Raw genomic sequence first — 27436 nt, forward strand, 5'->3', positions numbered from 1 at the left:
GGGTGGGAGAGAGACAAATGTGTAGTGTGTTATGATTTTGTAGTATTTTCGCGAAAGAGAGCAAGAACATGTATAGCAACGAGGGTGATTCTATTTTTGCTGGTTTGTCTCTCGGCGCATGGAAGGTATAAAATTGTAATAGAGGACGGAGAGTGTGAATAGAAAGATAACAGGGATGGTAATGAGGGTTAAATTGTGGGAAATTTGTTTTTCTTTTTATTGATTGGGATTATGTAACATAAGATATACATTATATTTGGATGTTTGTTTATTAATGGAAATAATTTGATATTAGCCTTGTTTTTTTTTTATTCCTTATATAGGGGGTTATTTATTTTGGTTTTCAAAAAAGTAGGGCTGGAATTCGACATCAGTTGAATGTCTGACATTTACAAAAACGCATACAAATATTTAAAACCTACCACAAAAATGGTGATTCTGGCACAGCCACATATCGTGCTTTAAGAGGAGATTATGGTTTACATAAACTACGCAATTGATTGGCAAAATTGTGTAGAAATTTGAAGAGACTGGATTGGTTACAGATATTGTAAGAATATCGATGCTGTAAGTGAAAGAAAACCCGAATTTGTCAGGACAGTTTAAGATAATCATTCGCAACATCAACACCTGGCGTTGAGCCTTAATTTGATGACAAGCTTTTAAACTTGCTGCCCATTGCATTAGTTTGTTCTCTTTCAAAGCTGCCAAGACTTAACAAATGGACCAATTTGTTAACCATTGGTCTTGGCTTTGCCTATCTAAGAATTGATTTTTCTGGATAAACAATGAAAAACCAATAGGTACCCTATGCAAATAGGATAAACCACAGCCATCACGATACTCTCACAAGGAGGTCATCCCATATCCATATGTTCATGGAATTAACCATGGGGCTGCAACATATCCCATGGTACCACATCTTCATTGGTATGTTAATTTAGGTCTTCGATGTGTAGCTATCTAGGTAAGATAAGCCTAGAGGTGGCCACCCGGCTTCATGTGGCACAAATCTACCGAGCTTTATCTACAATTATATCATTACAAAGTGATTTTTACTTCCACTCCAGACTTATTTTATCTTATATAAAATACCGATGACAATAGCCATTCGATTTGTATATTTACTGATTTTTATGGATTTTTTATAATTTATATCAGTAAATCAGCCTCGAACCCAATCTTGGGAAGGAAGTCAACAGAAGCTTCTTGCGTTCGCTCACAAGTAAAGAATTTACTTAGTGAAGTTCTAAGCTGTGCTTATTTCAGTAACTATGAATTGCACACAACTCGAGCAGTATGGCGTTATTGGCAAGAGACATTTCCTGTTCGCGTAATTTCTCGTCGTGGAGATATCAACTGGCCACCAAAATTATGCGATTTATCACCGGTGATAAATACGCGAAAGACCGTGTTTATGCAGACAAACCTTTAACTCTTGAGCACTTAAAAACCAAAATTTGTCAAGTTATGAAAAGTGATCGAAAATTACCTTAAAAGAATTGATGACTGAAATACAAACACGCTTCAGCTTCGGCTTCGCCTGACGTTTACGAGTTCAGCCATAGTAATTCAATGCATGCTATCACAATGGATCTTCGACTTCACGTTTCGTTTGACAATCGTAAGGAATAGTACGTAATGTAACGTAATGTGACTCCAAACAGAAGCTCTAGTTCATGGCTGAAACACATACACGCTTCACCTTCGGCTTCGTCTGCGTTACGTTAGGCCTGCTTCGAGGTTGCTTTGAATGACATTTGTATTATTTCATCCCTCCAAAGAGCAAATATTTTGCTTGTTGACATTTTTTTACAGCTGATGAGCTGTCAGACAAAGTAAATGTTCAGATAATTGAACTAGAGCTTCCGTTTGGAGTCACATTACGTTACATTACGTTCTTTTTCTTACGATTGTCAAACGAAACGTTAGGTCGAAGCTCCATTGTGATAGCTTGCATTGAATTCCTATGGTTGAACTCGTAAACGTCAGGCGAAGCCGAAGCTGAAGCGTGTTTGTGTTTCAGCCATGATGGCTGAACATTTGCTTTGTCTGACAGCTCAACAGCTGTAAAAAAATGTCAACAAACAAAATATTTGCTCTTTGGAGGGATGAAATAATAGAAATGTCATTCAAAGCAACCCCGAAGCAAGCCCACCGTAACGCAGACGAAGCCGAAGCTGAAGCGTGTTTGTGATTTAGCCATGATGTTTTCACTTTTTCACATAAAACACACTTAAAAATGGATTATTTTGACATTTCTGCCGTTTCTTGTTTCAGTGTTGCCATATTTGTATTTTTGTTTTTGATTTTATTGAATTCAAGACAGGCGGTTTTTAAGTAGAACAAAAAATACAAAACAGAGATTTTATGTATTTTCCTGTTCAAATGCAAAAAGTATCTAGCTGATAGTATGCCGTGTTTTAGGCGTGTAGAGTGGCTCAAAATAAAATACAAAAGAAGTAGGGTTAAGTCTGAAAAGGTAAATGTTTTTTTTATCACTTAACGGTGTTTCATTGCCTTAATATTTTAAACATGTTCTATATAAACCCCTACCTAACTCTAAATGAAAGTCGGTCCGAATAATTTGTTACAAAAATTGTAGAAAGGTTGGCGTGATTCAGAGCAAAACTAATTTTAAGTTAAGAAGAATGGACAATTTTAAAGAGGAAATGTTATGAAAATATCAGGAATAATTAATTTTTAATTTATTTACATCTTTTACATTTTGTGAATTGTATCCGAATGGAGGAAAGGGGTTCGTTCGTAGATTATGGTCAGATGCCGCTATATTTGTTGACATTAACTTATTTCACAATAACAAACACATGTTATGGCTTATGTCTACATCGGTATAATTAAACAAATTCGTTTTTTGAAGAATTCCCAAGATAGTTATTTAAAGGTTTTATTGGGAAAGGTAGTAAGTTTATACGCAGTAGCCATACAAATTTTGTAGGTCTATACACACATTTCAAACATGCCATTACAAAAAAAGGATAAATCAAAGTTGAGTCGTCAGCTCATTAGTAAGATAGAAAAATAATTAAATTATCAAGAAATTCAGTCAAAATATCAGATTTCATTAAAATCTATCCTCAAGGAGACATCAAGGGTACTTACGTCTAAAAATAAAAAATCAAAAATTAATTTGGATACTCTAATAAAAGTCAAATCTCTCTATACGCAGCAATTCTTCACTTAATTCTTCTGTTGTATTTGTTATTCATGCTAATTTCTACTGTACTGTGGATAGCTTTAAGTTCAAAGCAGTGAACTGAGCTTTCAAAAAATATATGTTTTTCCTTCTTAGCTCAGTAAATAAACAAATTAGGTGGTGCAAAATCTCGTTGATAACTAGAGCCCAGCGTCTTACAACTGGCTGAGAAGCCATTAATGTGTGCTAGTAATGTTGTCAGAGATGGAGAAGACAAACTGTTTCAAGCCGAATTCAAACGGCTAGTTTGCTGAACCACTTTTCATGACAAGAATTACTCTTGAAGGATTTGTCAATTCCTCAGCACCAGTGAAAAAATCTTAAATGGTACAGGAAGGAATTCAACCCAAGACTGTCTGACTATGCACTGACCATTACTCCACGGGTACTACGCTCAGGTGGTGTTTCTTTTTTTTTCACTCAGAGCTCGAAATATCATCAGAAAGTCGATGATAGTTCGCCAAGACCAAAATCGAAATGATTCAACTGAATACTATTAGTAATTTTCTTTACAAACCAAACCAAATTGTATTACTTTTTAGTTAAAATCTAATTCGAATTTACAAACGAAACAAAATTCAAACCAATTCAAGTCGTTCAGTTCAAGATGAGTTGTTTTTCAGTTCAGGTAAAATCTTACTCGAGTTAAAAAAAAATATCCAACCGAGTCGACACATCACTAACTCTACTCAGAGATATTCTTGACATACTCTAGCTTTTCAATGCCTATTTGCAACAAATATTAAACTTACCGGGAATTGCCAATCTGAAGTCTTAAGCAATAAAAAATGCAAACAAATTTCATCTTATAAACTACAGAATACATATTGGCCTTAAGACTGCCCTCTTTGTCTAATCAACTTGTTAGTGAATTCAACTCCTGAATTATATAGACCCATTTTCATTTATAATTTGCATAACCTGTATTTACGAGAAATGTAATAATAAGTTTTATTTTGTAAATCTTTTTAGCCCTAAAAAAGCTCGACGGTCTGTCGAAGATGATGGTTCATTCTCTGATAGTGATCACGAAGAAGAATTTTACTATACAGAAATTGAAGACGAAGATGATGAGGGAAAAGCACCCAGTCCGCCATCACCGCCAACACTCAGCCATCGCGATATGGCACGTCCACCACACGAAGATCCCGAATACCAAAGACAAATTGTTGGGAGTTTCAAGTATGTTTTGAAATATTTTATCCTCCCTATCTAATTTTTAATGTTATTAATAAAAAATATTAAATTTAGGCAAGGATTAGCACAACCTCATTTGGTCAATTCAAAATATATACACATCAGTAACAATGGCGCTAACAACAACCAACAAAATCAATATAATACTTCAAACACAATAAGTATTCCATCGTCTCCATTAGCCCATCACAATTATACATGGCCATCGCCAGTGCCAGCACAACAGCAACATCATCCACAGCAGCCACAGCAACAACAGCAACAACAACAACAAAATCAACAACAACAACAGAGTCCGGTATCACCAATAAAACACCCACGTTGGTCACCACGTCCGTCCACATCGGTTGCACCATATCCATCACCAACTTATGTTCATCATCATCATCACAACTACAGCAGCAGCAGTAGCAGTAGCAGTTGTAGTAGTGCTGGTAGCCCAAATAGCACTAGTAGCCATATAAACCATCAAATGCCACATCAGACGATAAATCACCATCAATCATCATCTGTTTCATCACATCAGCCAAACCAGCAGCAACAACAACAACAACATCACCAACAACAGCCACATTATCACCAACTGATGCAACACAGTATACCAAACTCAACAACGGTGACTCTTAGCCCTAATATTCACCACACCGGTAACAATCAGCAACACCAACAGCAACACCAACACCACAATCACCAACAACAACAGCAACATCACCATAATCACCGAATGCAGACTTCCTCCTCGCCGGCCACAATAACTGCCACAGTAACAACGACCCATCGATTACAATCCCCTAACATCCAATCAAAATCTAAAGGTACACCAAACTCACCAAATCGCAGAACTCGTGGTGAAAATAAAAAATGTCGCAAGGTGTACGGCATGGAGCGTCGCGAACAATGGTGCACCCAATGCAAATGGAAAAAGGCTTGCAGTAGATTTGGCGACTGAAGGCGGCCTAAATCGTCAGTGACAAAAGTTCCGGGACAAAAAAAGAACAATATAAGTAGTAGTTGTGGCAGCAGTAGCAATAACACCAATAGCAACACCAACACCAATAACAACACCAACACCAATACCACCAAGAGAATTAACAACAAAACTAAAAAAACTGCGACAATATGTTTGGCAACAGCGGTGGCAACATCCGTCATTGTCCATCATCCATCATCAACAACAACGGTGCAGAAAACAAACATACCTACTACTCCAACACTGGCGATTGTGAATAATATTAACAACAATTCAAATATCGGTAATAACGGTAATATGATGAATATGAATATGAATCAAAATCAAACAGAGTCCCCGCCGCCGCAAACAGATGGCGCAGTTAAGTTCTACAATAATTCACTGTTAAATTAAATCAATTAATGTATTTAATTTTTTAATTATCATGTTTTTAGTTTAATTTTTGTTCTTTCTTTTGTTTTTTTTTTTTTAATTAATTGATATATAAACTATCATAGCGACGAACGGTAGTTGGCGTATCAATTAATATACCTCTCCTCTTCTTGAAATATATTATATATTTATTATTACTTTTTTGTTTTATCATATTTTTTAGTTTTTAAGACTTTAGACAAATTTTTTTGCACTGTTTTTATTATTATTATTATTATTTTATTATGTGTACTCTTTCGTGCATTATATAGATAATTTTTTGATTAAGTTAAACAAAACAAAAATAACATAAATAAATATAAAAAAACATACTTTTCTTAGTTTTAAATATACACGTGAGTACCTCTGAATAGATAAAAAGGTAACAGAAAAAAAGATTTAAACAAAATATTTAAATATACACATACATATAAAATAAAAAAATGAAAAAGTTAAAAAAAAACAAACAAACAAATAAATAAATACAATTAAAAAAAATAGACAAAAACTAAACAAAGTAACGTTCTTTGAAGAGTATAAAAATCTTATTTTGTTCGTATCTCTTTATTATACAAAATCATTTCTGTTAAAAATCTGTGTTGAAAATTTAAATTTATTAACAAAAACAACAAAACACCTAAGCAATTGACCGGCTACTAAAGTTTTTAATAATTTGAAATAACTAACAACTAACAAAAAATAGCCTGCAATATAAAAATTAAAACAAAATATTTTTGATTAATTTACAAAATATAAAACATAAAATACTTTATATACAATTATATATAAAAAAAAAACAAACAAAAATATATATCTATATAAACTACATACAGTTAAGAGAATAAAAATTGTTTGAAATTTATTATTAATACATATTTCGGTATATCAGTTTTTGATTTTATGTACAGTAAAGAATAAATCTTTAAAAGGGTAAAATGTATATCTACAAATATAAAGATAAAACAGAGCCATAAACATGAAGTACAACTTTTCTCTATAGTAACAATTAACTATTAAGTATGTACATACAAAATAATGAGTTCTTATAAAACAATTTTTAATTTTTGTTACACGAAATAGAAATTTTAACAACAAAAAACTCTGAAGAATAAATATACAAATAAAACAAAAAGAAACCCACCAATTAGTATTATTAGCAAAACAAACGAGCGTTTTACATACGAGTTTGATCTCATTTATATATTTTTCTTTTTTCAATTTTAATATTTATTTGCTAACCTAGAAAATGTTTTAAACAACAACAAAAAGCAAAAATCAAAAAACAAAAAACTCATTGTTTTCTCAGAAAAAGTTTTTTATCTTCAGAAATGTTGACAGAAAAACATGATACTAACAACAAAATGACATATGTACTACAAATCTTCCCAAAAGATGTCGCTTTAAAAATTGACATTAAAGTTGTAAGAATTATAGAGCTACTCCATAGTTGTTTATGTGTCATTCTTACTTGCAGCGCTGTCATTGTAAGTTGCATGCAACTTTGAGGTTTAATAAGTTGACATTTTCAAGAAGTGCTACCTCCAGCTTTGCAGTTTTCTCAAAACAATTATTAAAACAAACAAAATGAGCTTCTTAAATTATTCTGTAAAAGGGATAAGTAAGTTTATAAAAATATTTGAATTGCATCGAATGCTGGGAAACATAGCAATAATAATTTTGTGCAATGAAAAACATTATTGATTTTTTTAAATGTGTATTATATAATAATTGTCTTCCACTTTCACAAAATTGTATGTGATTATTAATTTTGTTTTGCTGTTAAGTTTAAAATTTTGAAAAAATAAAACAAAACAAAAAACTTTTATTTAAAATACATTCTAAGTTTATGCGCTCTGTTTTGTTTTTATATAAATATTAGATATTATCTTGAGGCATATTTACAATAATTTAATATATTTTGAAATTATTAAAAAAAAATGTCATTATCATTTTTGTAATATTATATTTTTGACAATTCAATTTTCTCTTCAATTTTATAATGTTTGTGCATAAACAAATATAAATATTTTTTTTAAATTACTTTTTTGTATAGGTACGTTATATAATTTGTTTTTTGTATTTTTTTTGAGCTAAGGAAGCTATATCTTTTTAACTGCCTTCAATATTGAACAAAAATTTCCAATGTGTGTAAAATATTTAATAAAGATTCAAGTCCACTCAGAGGACGTTTACAGGCCAACATTTATTTTTGTTTATTTTTATTTTATTTAATTTTTTTTTCACTTTTATGTAAATATGACTTTTTGAATTTTTCATCGTGTGTGGTGATTTTTCTTAAAGAAGTTTTAAAATTTACCTGAAAAAAGCTAATTTTCAAAACTGAGTGACAACAGACTTTAAGATGCATGTGAAGTTTCTATTTTCTGAAGCATACAAACATTTTTAAAAATGCTGTTGGATAAATTGCACATTTTTTTCAAAAGTTTCCGGTTGGAAAATTAAAAATTGTTTTATTCAAAACTAAGAATTTGTTTAAGTTTTATGTCTCGAATAGAGTTCACGGTCCCTGAAAGTTTATTATAAATAAAGGAATTGTGTAGTACCTTGGCATGATGGTTAGTGCGTTGGACTGTCATGCCAGAGGTCTTGGGTTCGATCTCTGCCTATGCCATTTAAAGTATTTTCACGGGTACTGCCTCTTGCGAGGAATTGACAAATTCTCCAAGTGTAATTCTTGACATGAAAAAGTGCTTTTTCAAATTAGCCGTTCGGATTCGGCATATAAACTGTAGGTCCCCTCCATTCCTGACAACATTACTCGCACACAGGAATGGTTAAGAGTTGTAAGTCACTAGGCTTTGTTCTCAGCGGACTGTATCGCCATCCAATTTATTTATTTAAAGGAATTATGTGTTTATTCAATACATTTTTTTAAATTGAGTAAACCTTATTCTTTGAGTATGGCCTAGAAATGTTTTTCTTAAAAAATAAAGATTTTTCACTGATTCGTTTAAATCCCAAGTGTAGTAATAAAAGAACTAATGGCACTTTTAATTGTTTTCATTGTTCAATTGTTTATTTCTAAAAATATACAATGGTAAATGATAACAAAAAGAGGCTCTACTTAAATACTTTTCGAAGGTGAGTAAAATCAATATTTGATAGCTAAAGAACACAATTGTTTTTATAGTTATTTTCAAAAACTCACAGTAGTTTCGGGATATTTTTCTTTCAAAACCTCACTCATCCGAAATTGTATACAAATTAAGGAATAAAATATTGTAAATCGGATGGTTTTTGGGAGCTATAAGATGCTTTGTTATTGGCTCTTTGAAAGGTAAGCTCGAAGTTGACGAATTGGAGGTAGTACTCTTGAATGAGGAAACGCGTTAATAAAGTCAAATTTTACAAATAAATTTTGCGTCAGAAAATATCAGCATCAGTTTTACTATATTGAAAGAATAGGCTATAAATTTCAAAACATTCACTTCAGAGTTTAATTTTGTATTGACTAACTAACTAAATTTAATTTTGAAACGTGGGCCTTTGGTGCAAAAAGAACACACATATGAAGTATGACAACAGAATCCATTTTATTTTAACTTTATTTGTTTCATAAAATTAATAAAATATTTTACATACATATTAAAAGTATTTTGTTCAAGAAGTCATCTTCTAAATTATTATAATTACAATATTTCAATGTTATAAATATGCCTCATTAATATTAACAGCTACAGTTTTTGTTTAATTTTAGTTTTAAATTTTTTGAAAATGCAAAGAAATGGTCCTAAGTGTGAACAATGATTCCTGAATGTTTTTTGATAGATATTCATATTTATATCTCATATTCATACACATTAAAACCTACAGAGAGAAACAAATACAAAAAGATTAATGGTTTTCGACAGAAATTATTTAATGAAAATAGTTAATATAGATATATACATACATACAAACAAAACTGGACAGAGAATAGAAAAAGTTTTTGAATAAAATAATAATTATTACAAACAAACAAAAATTAAAAACTGAATAAAGCCAAAGATTTTCTTTCAACCCACTCTAAAAGCTAAAAACAAAAACAACAGAAATTATTTTGTGAAAAATATATTCAAAACAAAAATAAGGAAATAAAAGTCACCAATCCATATATATAAATATATTATATATTTTTCTAATTGAACTACAAGTAATTCAAACAGCAAACAAAACAATTTAAGAAAAATTAAATAGAAATGTTTAAAAATAAAATCAAAGTTTCAAAAGCACAAAATATACTGTAATGTAATAGCAAAAATCTATTATTATAAATATCTATATACATATATATAAAATATACGTAATAAATTTATGTATACACATTCTAAACAGTTTTTAAGATAAGAGTTCAAAACTAAATATTGAATTTAAAACAAACAAACAAAAAAAAAAAAAAAAACTATATAAAAGACAGAATAACGAACATAAAATAAGATATTTACATCTACATTATTGATGCTTTGATCTAAAAAGATAAAAATAGTAAAATAAAAGTTTAAATATTGCATGTGTATATAAAATATTGCAGAATTCTCAAAACAATTAATATCTTAATACATAGTTCTTAAACTTAACCGTTATATTTCAAAATAAAACAAAATATGGAAAACTATAATACCAGACAACATAGACAGACAAAAGTATCTCACACTTCAACTTCAATTTTCAATTATTCGTTTATTTTTATAAGTTAACTTTTGAATTAGATTTTTCGATTTATTTGCTTCGATAAAATATATATTTTCTTTTGATAAAAAAAAAAAAACAAAAATGTGAAAAATTGTTAAAATTGTTAGAGAGTCATCACACCTGTGGACTCCACCCAACCCCAAAATATGTCACAAAACAAAAAAGATATAATTGAAAAAGCTTTGAATGTTGCTTCAAATGCAAAAAGACTGTCTGATTAAGAATTTTCATCAAAACGAAAAATTTCAAATTCTTAACAATTAAACGGCTTTTTACGCGCAGTTTTTGTATTTAAATTGACAAACAAAATAAAATTGTTAAACGAGTTACATTCAACTATAAAAATAAAAATCTTAAGCCTTAAACACACAAAAATCGTTCATCTTTCTTTGTATAGGTCTTATATTATTAAATTTAACAAAAATACAAAATAAAAAGTAATTTAGTCGAAATCTTTATCGAGTCTCTATGTCGTTATAATTATAAAGTAATACATACATACATACATACATCATACCCGGAGAAGGCTGATTTTAGTTCTCATTATATAAAAAAATAAAATAAAAAACAAATAAATAAAATAATAAACGTTAGTTGTAAAAAAGAAAAACTTGTTCAAATTACATACAATTGTACGCAAATTATCATATCACGTAAATTATAAATGTCGTTACAAAACTTTCAAAAAAAAAATGAATACGGTATCGAACATTTTTCAAATTTATATCGTTGCATGTAAAATTAAATTTTTACCAGAGGAATTTTAACTATAAAAATATAGCTAAACAAAATGCATTTACATCACCTTTGCAACGATTCTATATTCTCTCTTAAGTCTAATAAAACAACAAAATGAAGACTAAGACTATAAGAAAAAATAGTAATAAATTTAAAAAAAATAAACTTCTGTTTGTTTAAAAAATGCTCGTCTATCTTTAACATGAAAATATTCAAGAAAAAAAAACCAGGCCCTAAAAAATTATAAAATAAATAAATAAAATAAAATATTCTATATTTTATTGGATTTGATTTAAATTTAATTAAATTATAATTAATCACTGCCAGACTTTTTATTATTTTTAATTTTTCAAATATATTTAAAAAAAATATATATCTAAATTTTTCAAAACAATGCTAAATCAACTTTTTAAAAAAAGCAAATAAATTGCTAAGTAAAAGTACTGTGCTTGTTTTCATAGGTTAAATATTATATTATATAATAATCGGCTATTATATCGTATTTTAAAATAAATTGGCTATTAAAAATACGTTAAACATGTGTCTACCACATATTTATGTATGAATATAAACTCTTTAAAAATGTTTTGACATTTTGTTAAAAAAAAGAAAAATTAAAAGAAAAACAAACACATTTTATAAATGATAATCGTCCAAAGCACGAATAGCAAAATTGTATGTTAAAAAAACAAAAATGTCGTTTCTATTTAAAATATCGTATTGTTTTGGTCTTTAAACAACATTTTAAAAGTTTTTTGGGTTGTTTTGTCTTATTTTGAAATGGGTTTAGATAGTTTTATGATATTACATTCTAACATCATATTTGGCCAAAATTTATAAAATCAAATACAAGAATATTGTAATTTTTGTAAAAAGTCCCGAAAAAATATGTATTTTTTTAAAGGCATTGGGTAAAATGTTTTAAGTAATGAAGAATTCTAAGCTTGGTTTAATTTTAGTTCGTAGTTTTTAATTTCTTTATGATCTGACACCAATCAGTTTTTAACTCAGCTTAATTAAACTGTTTTTTATTTATATGCATTCAGTTGAATGACCCGTAATTTACAAGTTTTATAGCTCAACTGAAACTAAAGTAATGCTTATAAACCAGGTAACAGGCTTACGCTCGCAATGCCTCTCACTTAAAACTCAATACTCAATATTTAACTTTTATTTTTGGAACAATAATTCGATTTTTAGATTAAATTTAATGAGCTGAGCATCAAGAAACACATGATGTCTTAGTTCCGCTATTTCACAGCATGATTTACTGTCAGGGGCGTCACTTTTAGTCGCTTCTACGTATTTTTAAAAAGGAATAACTCCTGGATTGGAATCGGCTAAGGTGATAGTTGACTATCATTTTTTTGATAATCAAATTGAATATCATTTTCATTCCATCTGTGCAAGATGATTCAACTCAATTCAATTCGATTGCAAAATTTCAGATCCAAATTGTCAAAATTCATTGTTACCATGGTGAAATTTTAAATTAATTCCTATAAAATATCTAAATAAAAGTATGAAACTGGCCCTGTTTGAATAAAATTCTTACTTTTATTGCTTTTTTCGAATGTCATTATAATAGCAGTGATTTTCTTTTTCTATTAAATTAAAATAAAACAAGGGTACAAAAAGTTCTTTTCAACGGTGTTTTACTTAATAAAAGCTAGTATTTAGTAGCATGACCATTATTTTTTGCAACTGCTTCGTAGCGACGTTTCATTGACTCCACAAGTCCCTGACACCTTGATGGTGTTGTTGATTGCCAAGCCTGCTCATCAACGCTCCATAACTCCCTGTTTTTTTTTGGTTTTGCCTTGAATACGTCTTTTTTATTATCTGCCCAAAGATTCTCGATGGGATTGATGTAAGGAGATTGTGCAGGCCACTTCATGACCTTCCGTATCATATTCGCCGAACAGCCAAGAATTTCTTGAATATTTGTATAGGTTTTGCCTTCCAAAACAAGCTTTTTTAAAATTTCCCACCTCTCCAGTGTACAGTGCTTGTCTCCACCCACTTTAAATTCATAAATTCAATAATTTTATTACAATTTTAATGGAAAATATAAAATAGAATAACAGGACTTACTCTTTTGTAAATCACTGCTATTATTTTGCTCGCCTAATATAATGAATCACACTACACAAAGCGTCATTTAAACAAAGCAATGAGAATTTACCGTTAAATTATCACTTGCACCTGTAAAAATAATAATAACTCTGAGCACCAAAATACAGTAGAGTTGCAAAAAAGTGGCTGTGTTATTGATTTATGAAAAATTATAGGTTCTTGCCTATTACACTGCTATTATTTTGCTCGCCACTGTACATCAATCTCATGCCTCTCACTAAAAGGTCAAAACAAAATTTCAATATGATTTCCTGGATTACATAGATTGTATCCAAATCATAAGTTATATCGCTAGATTCTACATTTCACTTTCACTCGAAATGAAATTGAAATCGATGCAAAATATGAATTGAAGTTCTGAAATTCACTTTTATCGATATTGATCTTTTTTCTTTCGAACTTAAAACGAAGTGAATTTCCATGTTCTATATTTCGATGTTTGCTGTTTTGAAGTGATTTGAATTCGACTTGAAAGGAAAAAATTGTTAAAAATAATTCTTAACTTTTGTATGTAACGCAATTGAATATGCAATTTCGAAAAAAAACACATCTCTGAAAATTTAAAAAGTTTATGAATTGAAAAAAACTGCACGCGTTTATAGTAGAACTAATACCAGAGATGTGCTGTTTTCGATCTTAATGGGTGTAGACAAGCAATTACGTCACATTCATAAAAGAAACATATTTGATAAAACATCCGACATGTGCTCTTTTCGAAGTTGCATATTCAATTGATTCGTGTAAAATTGTATTCCCACAACTTTGTATTTAAGGGAACGGACAAAATGCATTTTAAACGATTGTTTTGCCCGACAAATGTGGTTCATATAATCATAGCAACATCAGTCTTTTTCAATTGATATTTGAAACCCGCCTTTCTCAATAAAATGTAAAGCTGCAGTTACTCGTAGCTGTAATGCATATCAACACAATCCAAAGAAAAACTACTAATATTTTAGATTTATTTCACTGAAAAGCACAGAATAATTAAAAAGTTAAAAAGTAATACAAATTATGACAGTAAAAAAAATTGTGGATTGATTGATGTGACATATGTCAGCTGGTTTAATTTCACTTAAAGTAATTTCGAAAATTATTCGGAGTTATGAAATCGATCGAATGATAGAACCCCGAAAACGATTTCACTCGATTTTCAATTTAGATTTTGATTTAATTTCATTCGATTGGCAACCTAGCTGAATGTTCCTTTAAAACTTTCGAGACACCACGTTTTGACTATGCCTCAGCCCACAGTAAAATCATTCTTGCTGCAGTTACTCGTAGCTGTAATGCACATCAACACAATCCAAAGAAAAACGACAAATATTTTATATTTATTGGATTGAAAAGCTCAGAATATTTAAAAAGTTAAGTAATTACACAAATTATGACAGTAAAAACAAATTGTCTATTAATTAATGTGACATATGTCAGCTATATTAATTTCACTTAAAGTAATTTCGAAAATTATTCGAAGTTTTTATCGAATGATAAAATATCGAAAACAATTTCAATCGATTATGGGAACCTAGCTGATACACAGAACTTAAATAAACAACAATATGTATAGTATAGTTTTTGTATCAGATAGTGGGACACTTTTAAAAAAGTTTGATAAAATGAGGATTCATAATTCCTCTCAGTGGTCGTTGTAGAAGACGTCATTTAAAATTTAATATCGTTTCTTTACTGACTCTTAGTAGGGCAAATTGAAATCGAAAAATTATAGTCATTTGAATGGCTTCTCTAAAAGGTTCCAATTATTTTTATGTTTTCTGGTGTAGTGACAGTGTTTTTTAAAGAATTCTGAAGTTAATTAAAACATTATTAGTTAACTTCTTAAAAAAAATCATATTTGCTTTGATTACAATAAATATACTATAACCCAAATAAACAATGAACAATCCCCAAAAAGCAATCAAAATATCTTAATAAAATTTCAATACAATAAAACGCGTGCAGTGAATCCAACTTACCCAAAAGTTGTCATTTATTCATTTATTAAAAAAAAAAAAAACAATTATACCTATGTAACAAAATAATTTCGAAAAGAAACTTAAAATTGGTAATCGGTAAAAAACATACAATTTGCGCAACATGACTGAATTTTAATTAATTGTAACGTTAACTTTTACACTTATCGTAATCAAAATAAAAAAAAAAAAAAAACAAAACCAAAACATCAATTTAAAAAACCGACTTATTTTAAATATTTTTTCTAAAATATAAAAAACTTTATACAAATACAAAAAAAAATTATTGAGTTCAATAATTGGCGAAAAAATTATTGTTGTAGTATTTATAAAATTCGGAAAATTTTGTTTATGAGTTTTATTTTATATTGATACACGCGAAACTAAAATTTTGTATAAGATAAATATTGGAAAAAAAAATTAAAAAAACATTTATATGGCTGACAATTACGGAAATTTCTTCTGTTAAAACAAAAAGTAATAAATATAAATAATTTAAGACTTAATTATTGCCTATACTCTTTTTGATTGTAAAATTATATTAAAATATATTAAAAAAAACGTTATTATACCATAAATTCTATGCCTGCTAATTGGGTTCATTATGTCCTTATAACACGTTGTCTTGACAAAATAATATTAAAAATTAAATAGAGGTATTACAAAAAGTACGAATAGTATAAATGTGTATCATAATTGTTGTGTTGTTTCTTTTTATATCTGTTTGATTATGTCAAATTGAAACTGAATAAATTTCAATACTGTCATTCGTGCATGCATGTAACATAATGTAACATTATATCTACAAATATAAATGTATACTTTAAATTTTGTTTTTACAACTGGTTGTCTATGATATAGTGATTCTTGTTTTCATTAACTTTAAGATACAAAAACATAAATATTATATAAATGAAACTTGAAACAATCTTTCAAAAGCATTATATCTTAATAAATTCTACAAGCAACATAAAAACAAAACGATTTTTTAATCCATACGTTTTAATATACATTTGAATGTAACAATAATAATCAAATATACTTTTTAGATTTAAATTTAAGAATAACAACAAAAGCATAGTATGTTAAAATAACATACACAAATATAGTTATTGTTTATTTGAAAACTTTGCTTAAGACCGTCATCATCTACGTCACCGTCAAGTCTTTTGAATTTTTGGTTCACTGTTGAAAATTAAACAAAATAAAATTAACCAACAACATTTTTGGATACAAATTAGACTAAACATCAACATTCAGAAATAAAAACAAAAAACACAAAGCAATAACATTAAGAAACAAAAAAAAGTATGAAACAGGAACAAAGATAATTTATTAAAAATTTATTTAATACAAATACAAATATATATAAAAAAAATAGCAATGGATCTCCTTATAAATAAACAAACCTAAAAATAAAACTAAAACAAATATGGACAATTTAAAAACTGTACAAAACTATGAGAAAATCATAACTTACGTTTAAAATAAAAACAAATTAAATATATATATAAAACATTTTTAAAAATACACATACAAAACTATAAAATATTAAAATTTATTTTGCAGAAAATAAAAATGTCTTAAGATATTATCGAAACGACAAACATAGAAATAGATAAAAATGCATATAAGAATGTTGAAAATTAGTATAAAAAATATAAAAAGTAAATGTGTACCTTTGCAAGAAATTACTAATTGTTATGTTTAGTGAAATTACAAACAAAAACAAATTTAAAAATTGTTTTTTTTAATTTTATTTGCGCCTTTTACTGTTTCAAACGTATAAATTTAAACAAAAAAGAAAACAAATTGAAATTTAATTTCATTTTCAAATTAAAACATAACTGTGCATACAAAAGATCTATCTTTATTTTGTTTCTAATTTAAAAATAAAAGAAATATATAAATATACTAACATGATTTAACTATCAAAAGAAAATTTAAAGATGTTGAAATGTATATTTAAGAAACACAATGAAAAACATTACAAAACAATGTACTGTAGTTACATTAATAAAAATTAATGCAAATTAATACAAATTAAGTTGGTGATGAAGAAATAATACTGTCCCTATAATAATATATAATATACATATGTTTATATATACATAAAATATAAATAAATGAACAAAAACAAATTAAAACGAGACAAAAAACATAAAAATTATACAATTCTGATGATGATGAAAAATAAATAAAAAACAATATAAATAGCGACAAACTAAAAATCTTTTTATTCCATGGATATTTTTAATTTTAATGAATTGAGGAAACAGGATATTAGTTATATTTGCAGTGTTGGAAAAATAGTAAATAGAAACAAAACATTTAATAGGCAGCGATGTTCCCGCCACCGTTTCCGTTCTTCCTTCTGTACCCTTCGCTTTCTACATGTTTCTCGGCTTAAAAACACTGTCAATGAAAACGATGTTACAAATTTTTTGCACAAAGGTTAAACTTACTTACTTACTTAAGGTGGCGCTACAATCCGGGGTGTACCTGGGCCTCAACCAACATTCATCTCCAGCCAGCTCGGTCCCTAGCTACTTCTCAATTGCCTTCTAAGTCCAAAGAAGCAGCGATTTGCAAGAGTTATTCTTCGTTTGATTTCAGCGCTGGTGTCGTTGTCTGTGTTAATAGCGGTGCCTAGGTAGACAAAGTCCTTAACTACCTCAAAGTTATAGCTGTCCATGGTGACGTTATGTCCAAGACGTCGTATTTCAATGTCCTTTTTTGATGACAGCATATACTTGGTCTTGAGCTCATTGACAACTAAACCCATCTTCTTCGCTTCCGTCGCAATGCTCAAAAACGCTGCACTGACATCACGCTTTGATCTTCCAATTATATCAATATCATCTGCGTATCCGAGTAATTGGATGGACCTTTGGAAGATTGTGCCTCTAGTGTTTACGGTTGAGTTTTGTACAATTCTTTCCAGAACGATGTTGAAGAAGTCGCATGACAGTGCATCGCCTTGTCTTAAACCTTTTTTAACATCAAATGCATCGGTGAGATCTTTTCCGACCTTGATAGAGCAGCGTGCATTCTCCATCGTCATTCTGCACAAACGGATAAGTTTGACAGGGATGCCAAAACAAGACATTGCTGGGTAGAGCTCTTCCCTATTGCTGCCATACGCTGCTTTAAAATCGATAAAGAGATGGTGGGTATCGATTTGAAGCTCCTGGGTTTTTTCCAAGATCTGTCGTAGTGTGAATATTTGGTCGATAGTGGACTTTCCTGGTCTGAAGCCACACTGATAAGGGCCAATCAGATTGTTGACGAACGGCTTTAGACGTTCACATAATACGGCAGAGAGGATCTCATACGCAATGTTAAAGAGACTGATGCCTCTGTAGTTGGCGCAATTTAGAGGGTCTTCTTTTTTATGTATCGGACACACTATGCTGAGATTCCACTCATCGGGCATGCTTTCTTCCAACCATATTTTGCAGATGAGTTGGTGCATGCTCCCTACGAAGCCACCGCCTGCTGCTTTGAATAGTTCGGCAGCGATGCCGTCAGCTCCAGCAGCTTTGTTTGTCTTCAGTTTAGATATAGCTATCTGCACTTCGTCGAGGTCGGGTATGCGGAATTGTTGATCTGCGTCGCCGAGGTTGCGTGGTTCTATCTCCCTTACAGCGGAATTCGATTCGTTATCGCCGTTATATAATTTGGAGAAGTGGTCTTTCCATATTCTTCACATAGACTGCGGTTCTACTACGATGTTCCCCTGATCGTCCTTACAGGCTTCGGTTCGTGTAAGGTACCCTTGGGAGGTTTTTTTACCTTTTGGTAAATTTTACACACCTCATTCCTGTTGTGACATCCCTCTATCTCCTCGATCGTTCTCTCCATCTAAGAAGCCGGTGCTCTAGTCCTTTTGTGCAGCGCCGTTTTGTATGCCTCTTGTTTCGCTGCGTGCGCTTGCCGGCATTCTTCGTCAAACCAGGGGTTTCGCTGTAGTGGCCGCTGTGGTAGCACTTCAGAGGCGGCATCTCTGATGGGTGCAAGGCAATGTTGCCACTAGTTCTCAATGCTTAATGCAGGCAGCATTGGACTTCTTAATAGGCTATAGAGACTCGATCGGAAAAGGACATGGCAGTCTCTTGCGATTGTAGCCGTCTAACGTCGAATCTTCTCACAGTACTTCCTTGTTTTGGCTTGGATCGGGATATCCGTAGCCGTACCTTGGCTACAACGAGGTAGTGGTCCGAGTCAATGTTGGCCTCTCGGAATGTTCGGATATCCTGTATACTGGATAAGTGTCGTGCGTCAATCGTAATGTGGTCAATCTGGTTGACGGCTGATTGATCAGGAGATTTCCATGTCCCCTTGTGGATATTGAGATGCGTGATCCTTTACTAGCTACTAGAACGTCTCGCCGCGCACCATAATCGATCAGCCTGAATCCGTTGTCGAAGGTGGTGTCGTGCCACCAAAGATGTCTTCTCTGCCTAGATTGACATTAAAATCTCCTAAGACAATTTTAATGTCATAGCCAGGGCACTGCTCATATGTGTTGTCCAAGAGCTCGAAGAATATGTTTTTGGTGTCTTCATCTTTCTCCTCTGTTGGGGCATGCGCGCATATTAGGCTTATGTTGGCGAATTTAGCCTTGATGCGGATTGTCGTGATGCGCTCGCTCACACTGTTGAAACTCAAGACTTTTTGCCTGAGTCTAGTTCCAACAAAAAATCCACACCCAAATAGACGCTGTCTTTGTTCTCGCCGTAGTATATATCGCAGTATTTAGTTTGCATTTGCCCGGTTCATCCTATCACACTTCTTGAATGGCGGTAATATTTGCCTTGTAGCAGTTAAGGGCTTCCGCTAATTGTTTGGCTGCACGTAGTCTGTTAAGGGGCCTTAAATTCCACGTACAGATCCGAAGTTCGTTGTCGTTATTTCGTTTGCTGGGTTGTCAACAGTGAATCCGTCCGTATACGCGGCTTGTTGGTGATTCGCAACTAAGGTATTTTGTACGTGGCCAGACCCCTAACCTGGAGAGCCATATTCTTAGTATAACTCCAAGGACGAGGAGCCGAATAAACCGCTCCTTACAGGCCTGGGTTCCGAATATGTCGAAGAAGCCCTATAAGGTGTTCACTAAGTAGTTCAACCTTACAAAATTCGAAGCCATACAACATTCAAATTTTCCTTTTGCTGGTGATGAAGCTTATGATCCCAGAAAATGGCTAGACAATCTGACGCAAGAATTATTAGCACACGCCAATATTGATGAATTGCAAGTAATTCAATTTTGTAATAGAAGGATATTAAGACAATTCTGTTAACATTTCTATTTTGTATCCGGCTTGTAATATGCCAGCAAAAAATGGTCACTTCGTTATAGCCAATTGCGAAAACAAATGCGAGAATAAAATGAAGCAATTTAGACCTCGTATGCAATTAAAACTTATAAACTTTCCATAGAAAGCTATTGTAATCGGTCCGATCTGACGAATTGAAAATTTTACATTTATCGGCGTTTCAAGATTTTTGTACAAACGCTCAGGAAATTTTTTTGTCATCCATATCTCAAGAACCAGTAGAGATATCGACTTTAAATATTTGTTGTTATACATATAATAATTATTGTAATATTCGTGAGCTAAGGGAACATTTTTTGTTGACATACCGCCATACAGTTTCATACAGGCGGCCAGCTGTTTTGATGGGTATAGCTGGGTGGCTTTATTCTTTTCCCAACTCGCCATATACTTTAGGAATGATGTTGCTTATCAGCTCTTACCACAATATGGTCTTTGCACCAATTCCTTTTTTAATTATATGTAGTTTAAATTCTCCGTTAATAAGCAAATCCTTCACTTCTGCTTCCTTTATGGAAGCCCAAATTTAGACAGAGTATCAACTTCTCGTGAATTTGATGCTTTGTCTGATTCCATCCGAAGAATTGTTTCGTCCTATCCTCGCACTGAAATCGTTATTACGGTCGATTTCAATGTACACAATTCTTCATGGCTTCAAAATTAAGGCTAGATAACACCCGATGGAGTGTGTGCAGAAATCTTCGCTGAGTTGAACCACCTAACTCAGCTGGTCAACGAGCCCACCCAAATATCGGACGTTGAAGGTCAAGCAGAAAACACTCTTGACTTCTTTCTTACTCTGACCCTGATAAGTACACTGTTAGTGTTTTATCTCCTCTAGGCACATGCTTCCTGTGACATTGGTGCCAGCGCTGATATAATCACAAGTTTAATTCTCCTGGGAATGAGAACTTTTATACTTTACAGGGTTAAAAGTATCAGACCCAAGTAAAACGCATGCATGAGGTTATTTCGGCCAAAGAGGTAAGTTTCCGTTATAAAGCCAACCGTACTGAGGAAAGCCGGAAAAAGTTCAAACAAGCCAGGAAGGTCTGCAACGCCCATATTCGACCGAACAAATTTTTACATGACCAAAAAATACGGCAAAGACAGTAAAAAACATGAGATATTCTTTCTCTTCATCGGCTCCTACGCTCGTTGTCAATGACACTCCATTTGTTAGCTCTTTAGAGAGAGCTAATATCTCAACGCTGCCAGTGAGTGTTATGACTCCGTCTGTACTTGAGTGAGTTAGTGATTCTATGGGACCAACCTTTTTTCGCACTAATCTGTGGCAAAAGTCCTTAGAGATCTAAACACACATAAATCCGCTGGTCCGGATGGTATCGCCGCTATTGTTTTGAAGAGGTGTTCTTTAATGCTGGCAAAACCACTGCGTTAGATTTTTCATCTGTCCTACTCCTCAGTTCTCGTTCCGAGCGGATGGAAAACGGCATTTGTCCAGCCTATTCCCAAAAAAGGCAAATCTTCCTTACCCTCTAACTACTGACCGATTGCACTTACGTCCCTACTTTCCAAGGTCATGGAAAGGCCGATTAATTATCAGCTCAAGAAATATCTTGAAGAACGAAAGCTTGTTAATGACCGGCAGTACGGCTTTCGACCAGCATTGTACAATGGGGAATAAGAAACCGGTGGAATTTAATGCTTCGAAAACGCAATGCTGTCTTTGTATCGTTAAAGCGAGATATACATACCCCGATTGCCATTATCCCTGGATGGCACTTACATCGATATTCTCGGTATGTGTGTGACCAACCACCTCTTCTGGAATGATCACATACGCAATGTCTCCAAAAACGCCGCAAGGTTTTTGGGTTTCCTCAGGCGATGGAAGAAATATTTCACCAATTCTGACATGGCTGTTATCTACAAGACTTACTTACGTCCAAAGCTTGAGTATAACTCCCAACTCTGGGCTGGTGCTCCTGCCACTTACCTAAGCCTCTTGGATAGTATTGGACGTAGAGCATTTAAATTGATAGACGATAATATCATCATAAGTTCATTTACTTCGCTTGAACATCGTCGTTAGGTCTCTTGTCTGACCCTTTTTTAATGTTATTTTAACGGCTTATGCTCTAGTAAAATAGCCAGTTGCATTCCTCCCCTTAAACAATTCAACCGTAATACTCGCGCTTCTAAGAATGCTCGATCCCAACTTCGGGCGTACTGTCAAATACAGACATTCGTTCTTTAACCGTACTACGCAAATGTGGAATGCCTTACCAAATTCTGTCTTTCCTAGTCATTGCAATATTCAGGAATTCAAAACCAATGTGCACCGACATCTCCTTTTAAACCCTCTCTCCTCTTCCTAGTGCTCAAACTGTGCCTCTGCATAATAAGGGTAGTAATATCCCCTTGAGTGTGTGCTTATTATAAAAAAAAGAAAGATGTGTTTTTAAAAATATTTCCCGTATTTTAAGATTTTAAAAAATTCCTGCAAAAAGTTTATTTTCAAAAATTTAAACACCATTTAACTACTCCAAAATAAACTTAATTGTTCAAAATTTTTAATTTGAAAACCGTTAGAGCGGTTATACAATTTTTTAATTTAAGATTGAAAATATTTTTAGAAAGTAGTTTTTTGAACTCATAAGTACACGTTTTAAATTTCAGTTTCGTAAAAATATGGTGGCCTATTTCCAGACATCGAATTTCGAAAAATTAATTGTATTTTTTTTTTAATCAAAAATATAAACAATGAGATTTTTGATTATCAAATATAATTGGGGCAGTATATGAGCTTGTGCAGAAAATATTGAATGTTGATTAGTTCTTGAGAAAGCTTAAAAATTAAGGTTCTATGGGTATACTTCTAGAAAAATTCCAACACATTTTGTTTTATATTTAACGATGTCAAATTACAAAAAAAAAAAGAAAGTTTAATAAAAATTTGTCGGTTTGTTTTTGAGAAAATTCGAATTTTTGATTTTTGACCACACAATTTTTGGGAACTTCTGTTTTATTTAAAAAAAAAATTAAAAAAGCCTAATGCGAATCTGCTCAAAGTTTAATAAAAAATTGTCGGTTTGTTTTTGAGAAAATTCGAATTTTTGATTTTTGACCACACAATTTTTGGGAACTTCTGTTTTATTTAAAAAAAAATTAAAAAAGCCTAACGCGAATCTGCTCAAAACCTTAATTTTCAAGTTTGAAGTCAATCGACAGAATTGACATTTTTTTTACATAAAAATAAAAACCAAAAAAAAATTACTAAAAGTTGGTAATCAAGAGGTTGTTGGGGGTTACACAATTAACATAAAGATGATTTTTTGAACACCTCTTAAAAATGTTCTTTAATTTTCTGTAAAGAAGACTGACAATATTTAAATAACATAATGTTTATCTTATCCTAATATTTAAATATATTAAGTGGTAAAAAGACAACTTATTAGATTATTCCAAAACATTGTTATCAGGCAAGATATGGCCCAACTATTTAATTTGGAATGGTACATATTAAAGCATTCCAAGATTCCGACAGGATTCTAAATATATCATATTTTAGAGCTAAAATACAATAGTTAAAAGGGTTTTTGGTGCATTTCCCACAAAAATGTTATAAATTGCGTTGAAACGTAGATTTTTTCCAGAAGTAATACATTTGGTTCTTGTCGGAATTTCTATAAATGTGAAAGATGCTACAAAAATATCAATGCAAAAAAAACTAGACAATGAGAATATTCGTCAAAAAATTTGATATTTTTTAGTAGGAAACCAAAATAGAATATGAAGAATTTCTTGACTTTTTTGACGTATTGTTTTCGGACTCAATTTTCGGAAGCCTATTATTACTATCGTTATCAGTCTGCATACTCGTAGATTGGAGCTGATGCTGGAAGACAAGTTCTTAAAAATTACTGTTTTGCGTGAACCTTTTGAAAATATTTTCATCTTAAAGGAGTCAAAAAAACTTACAAATGATAGAAAGAAAAATGTTTTGTTCTTGAATTTAGGAAAAAAATGCATTAAAGTACATAGTTTCTCTAAAAATTAAATAAAAACAAATGAGATGGAAAGAGAGTTTAGTTTGCCACTCACAATCACACGTTGCAGAATCTCTTTTCAGTTCAGTTCTCGAGAGATTTAAAGCTTTTATATTAAATTGTTTTTGAATTAGTTTAACGAAAGTATGACTTTTATTTATATTCTTAAAATTCGTGTTTAAATCTCAGTTCTACTTCAAAATCAAAAAGTAGATTTCCCTAACTTTTTTAAAATCTTCAAAGTTTTTGTATTTTATAGAAAATAAAAAAAAAATCTTAAAGAAAGCATTCCACTATTTTTGTGAAAATATCTTATGAAAAAAAATAATTTAAAGCGTTCCTAAAAATTTTCCCAATTCTAAATTGTGTAAAAACAAAGATTTAATTATTTTTAACACCAAAATACTTTTTTTTACTTTGAATATCGTTGAATTACTAACAAATCCTAAGATGAAATCTTTCCTTAAACAACTAAACTAAATTACTGTATTAGCTTTATGACTAATTTGACCCCCCTGGATCGTTTATTGGGCAAAAGTTGATGAATTTGGTCCAATCCTCAGTTAAAAGTAGTATTTTTAGCAACAAAGTTTAAAGCAATAAAATATAAATTTTATTTTTATGATAACTTCCCATCCCGTCTGTCGATTTGTCTTGCTTAAAAGTTTGTAGGTTTTCATGTTGGGTTAAAAAAGTTGTTCCTTGAATTATTCTTAAAAATTTTCAAACTACCAACAACATTTTACAAATAAAGAAATAGTTTAGTTTGAAATTTTTACCAAATTTGGGTACTATTTCTTGTAAATTTTATTTTTGTATGAACAAAACGAACTGTTGGATTTTTATAAAATAAAATAAAAAATTTTGAAGACAATATTTTTAATTTTTGAAAAGCTATTTGAGTCGTAAGTAAATTTTTACCAAGATTTAGTATTCTTTTTTTTGTTAGGTTTTTTTTTGTACAAAAACTGTCAATTCGATTTTTCTCACAACTTTTTCGAAAACAATATTTCTTATAAGGTAAAGTTAGTTGGAAACCAATATCTCATATTTTTGAAAAGATATTTGAGTCGAAAATCAATTTTTACCAACTTTTATACATTTTTTAGGTTTTTATTTTTTGTAAAAAAAAATCAATCGATTTTTCTCAAAAATTTTCCAAATGTTGAGAAAAATATTTCTTATAAGTTCAAATTAGTAAGAAGATATTATCTCAAATTTTTGAAAAGATATGTGTGTCGAAAATCAATTTTTACCAACTTTTTGTTAAATTTTCCGATAAGTTTTTATTTTTTGTAAAAAAATTTCCATTCTATTTTTCTTCGATTTTTACTGAATGATGACAACAATATTTTTTAAAAGATAAAAGTAGTTTAAATCCAATATCTCAAGGTTTTGAAAAGATATTTAAGACGAAAATCAATTTATACCAACTTTTATAAATTTTTTTGTTTAGGTTTTTATTTTTTGTAAAAAAAAAACGGTTAATTGGATTTCTCTCTAAAATGTATATATATTTTAAAAACATTATTTTTCGTTGCACAGAATTGTTTTGGAGATGACAAATTTTTTTTTAGTTCTGCATTATTATCTGTATAACAAAATTTATTTGAAGTCGATATGTCTACTGGTTCTTGTAGGTACTATGGACGACGAAAATACGTCGCCAACGTACGGACGTACGGACAGGCATCTTTCTAAAAAATCTTTTATTTCTACTCTATGGACCTTGAAAAGTCGAGAATTGTCAAAATTTTCAATTTGACAAATCGCACCCATTACAATAATTTCCAATGGGATGTTAATAAAAAAGATTGATAACAAGGATACTTGTTAATTTGTAAAAATATTCATGAACGCCTCAAGAAATTTATAATTAAAAAACAAACATCTAATGGAACAAATTAATAAACATATATACAGTACAGAAACAGAAAGAACATAGTATTGAATCTAACAAATGCCAATCTTACAAATTTAACTTTAAAACTACACACCCTTAAATTCCACAACTCAATTGTGTTTAGGTCACAAAATTTTCGCTGTAGTTAACTCAAGGAAAGCCATCAAAATCTCACGTATTTGCAGATCAATTACTTCCCGATCCAAATGCAAAACTTCCAACCATAAAAATTGTTTACATAAACCATCTTCCTCTATTCGTTCCACTACTTCAAAGTTAAGGATGGATTACATGTCTTTTCGTGGCACAACGAATTATAGCGGTATCCATAAAAGTCTCTATACGTTTATCAGGTATCAAGCTTATAGACGTATGAGAGTATACTCACTCATGAAGTTTGGCGGGCGGAATAGCCTCATCTTTATGTTTGATACCAACTGAGAATATGTTGGTCTAATTTAATCTCCCAATGCCCCAATGGATGAGTATTGAGATTGAGCTTCAGCTTCTCTAGCCTAGCGGCTTTGCTTTAGCTTTGGGCACGCCATCCATGCCACTGAGTGATGACCGTTCAATCGAACAAACTTTTAGTCGTTTATCTACCACCCATTCGTCTGAACTGTTTAGCGCCCCAGTGAGAATTTTAATCGCGCGTCGAAATAACACTTTTTGGTTAAATTCACATCAGGCACAATTTTTAACAACGCGTTGGATCGGTGACCGATATAATAATAAAAGTGGGTGCTTTGGTTTTGGTTTTGGCCGTTTTATTTTTATTTTGAAAAAATGCTTTGTGCCAATTTCAATAATTCGCAATTTATACGTAATTTTAAATTGTCTCATATGA

General features: G+C 31.0%; 1 protein-coding gene across 1 annotated transcript in view; it reads left to right on the forward strand.

Moving 5' to 3' along the window:
- LOC129942280 (uncharacterized) overlaps positions 1-9740 on the forward strand; it is a 340223-nt gene extending 330483 nt beyond the window's left edge. The window contains exons 7-8 of the mRNA XM_056051178.1: positions 4190-4399; positions 4469-9740. Of these exons, the coding sequence (XP_055907153.1) occupies positions 4190-4399; positions 4469-5363 (1105 nt within the window). The 3' untranslated portion in view covers positions 5364-9740. The remainder of the gene's footprint in view (positions 1-4189; positions 4400-4468) is intronic.
- Positions 9741-27436: the final 17696 nt, after the last annotated feature.

This window comes from Eupeodes corollae, chromosome 1, assembly GCF_945859685.1.
Source record: "Eupeodes corollae chromosome 1, idEupCoro1.1, whole genome shotgun sequence".
Lineage (NCBI taxonomy): Eukaryota > Metazoa > Arthropoda > Insecta > Diptera > Syrphidae > Eupeodes > Eupeodes corollae.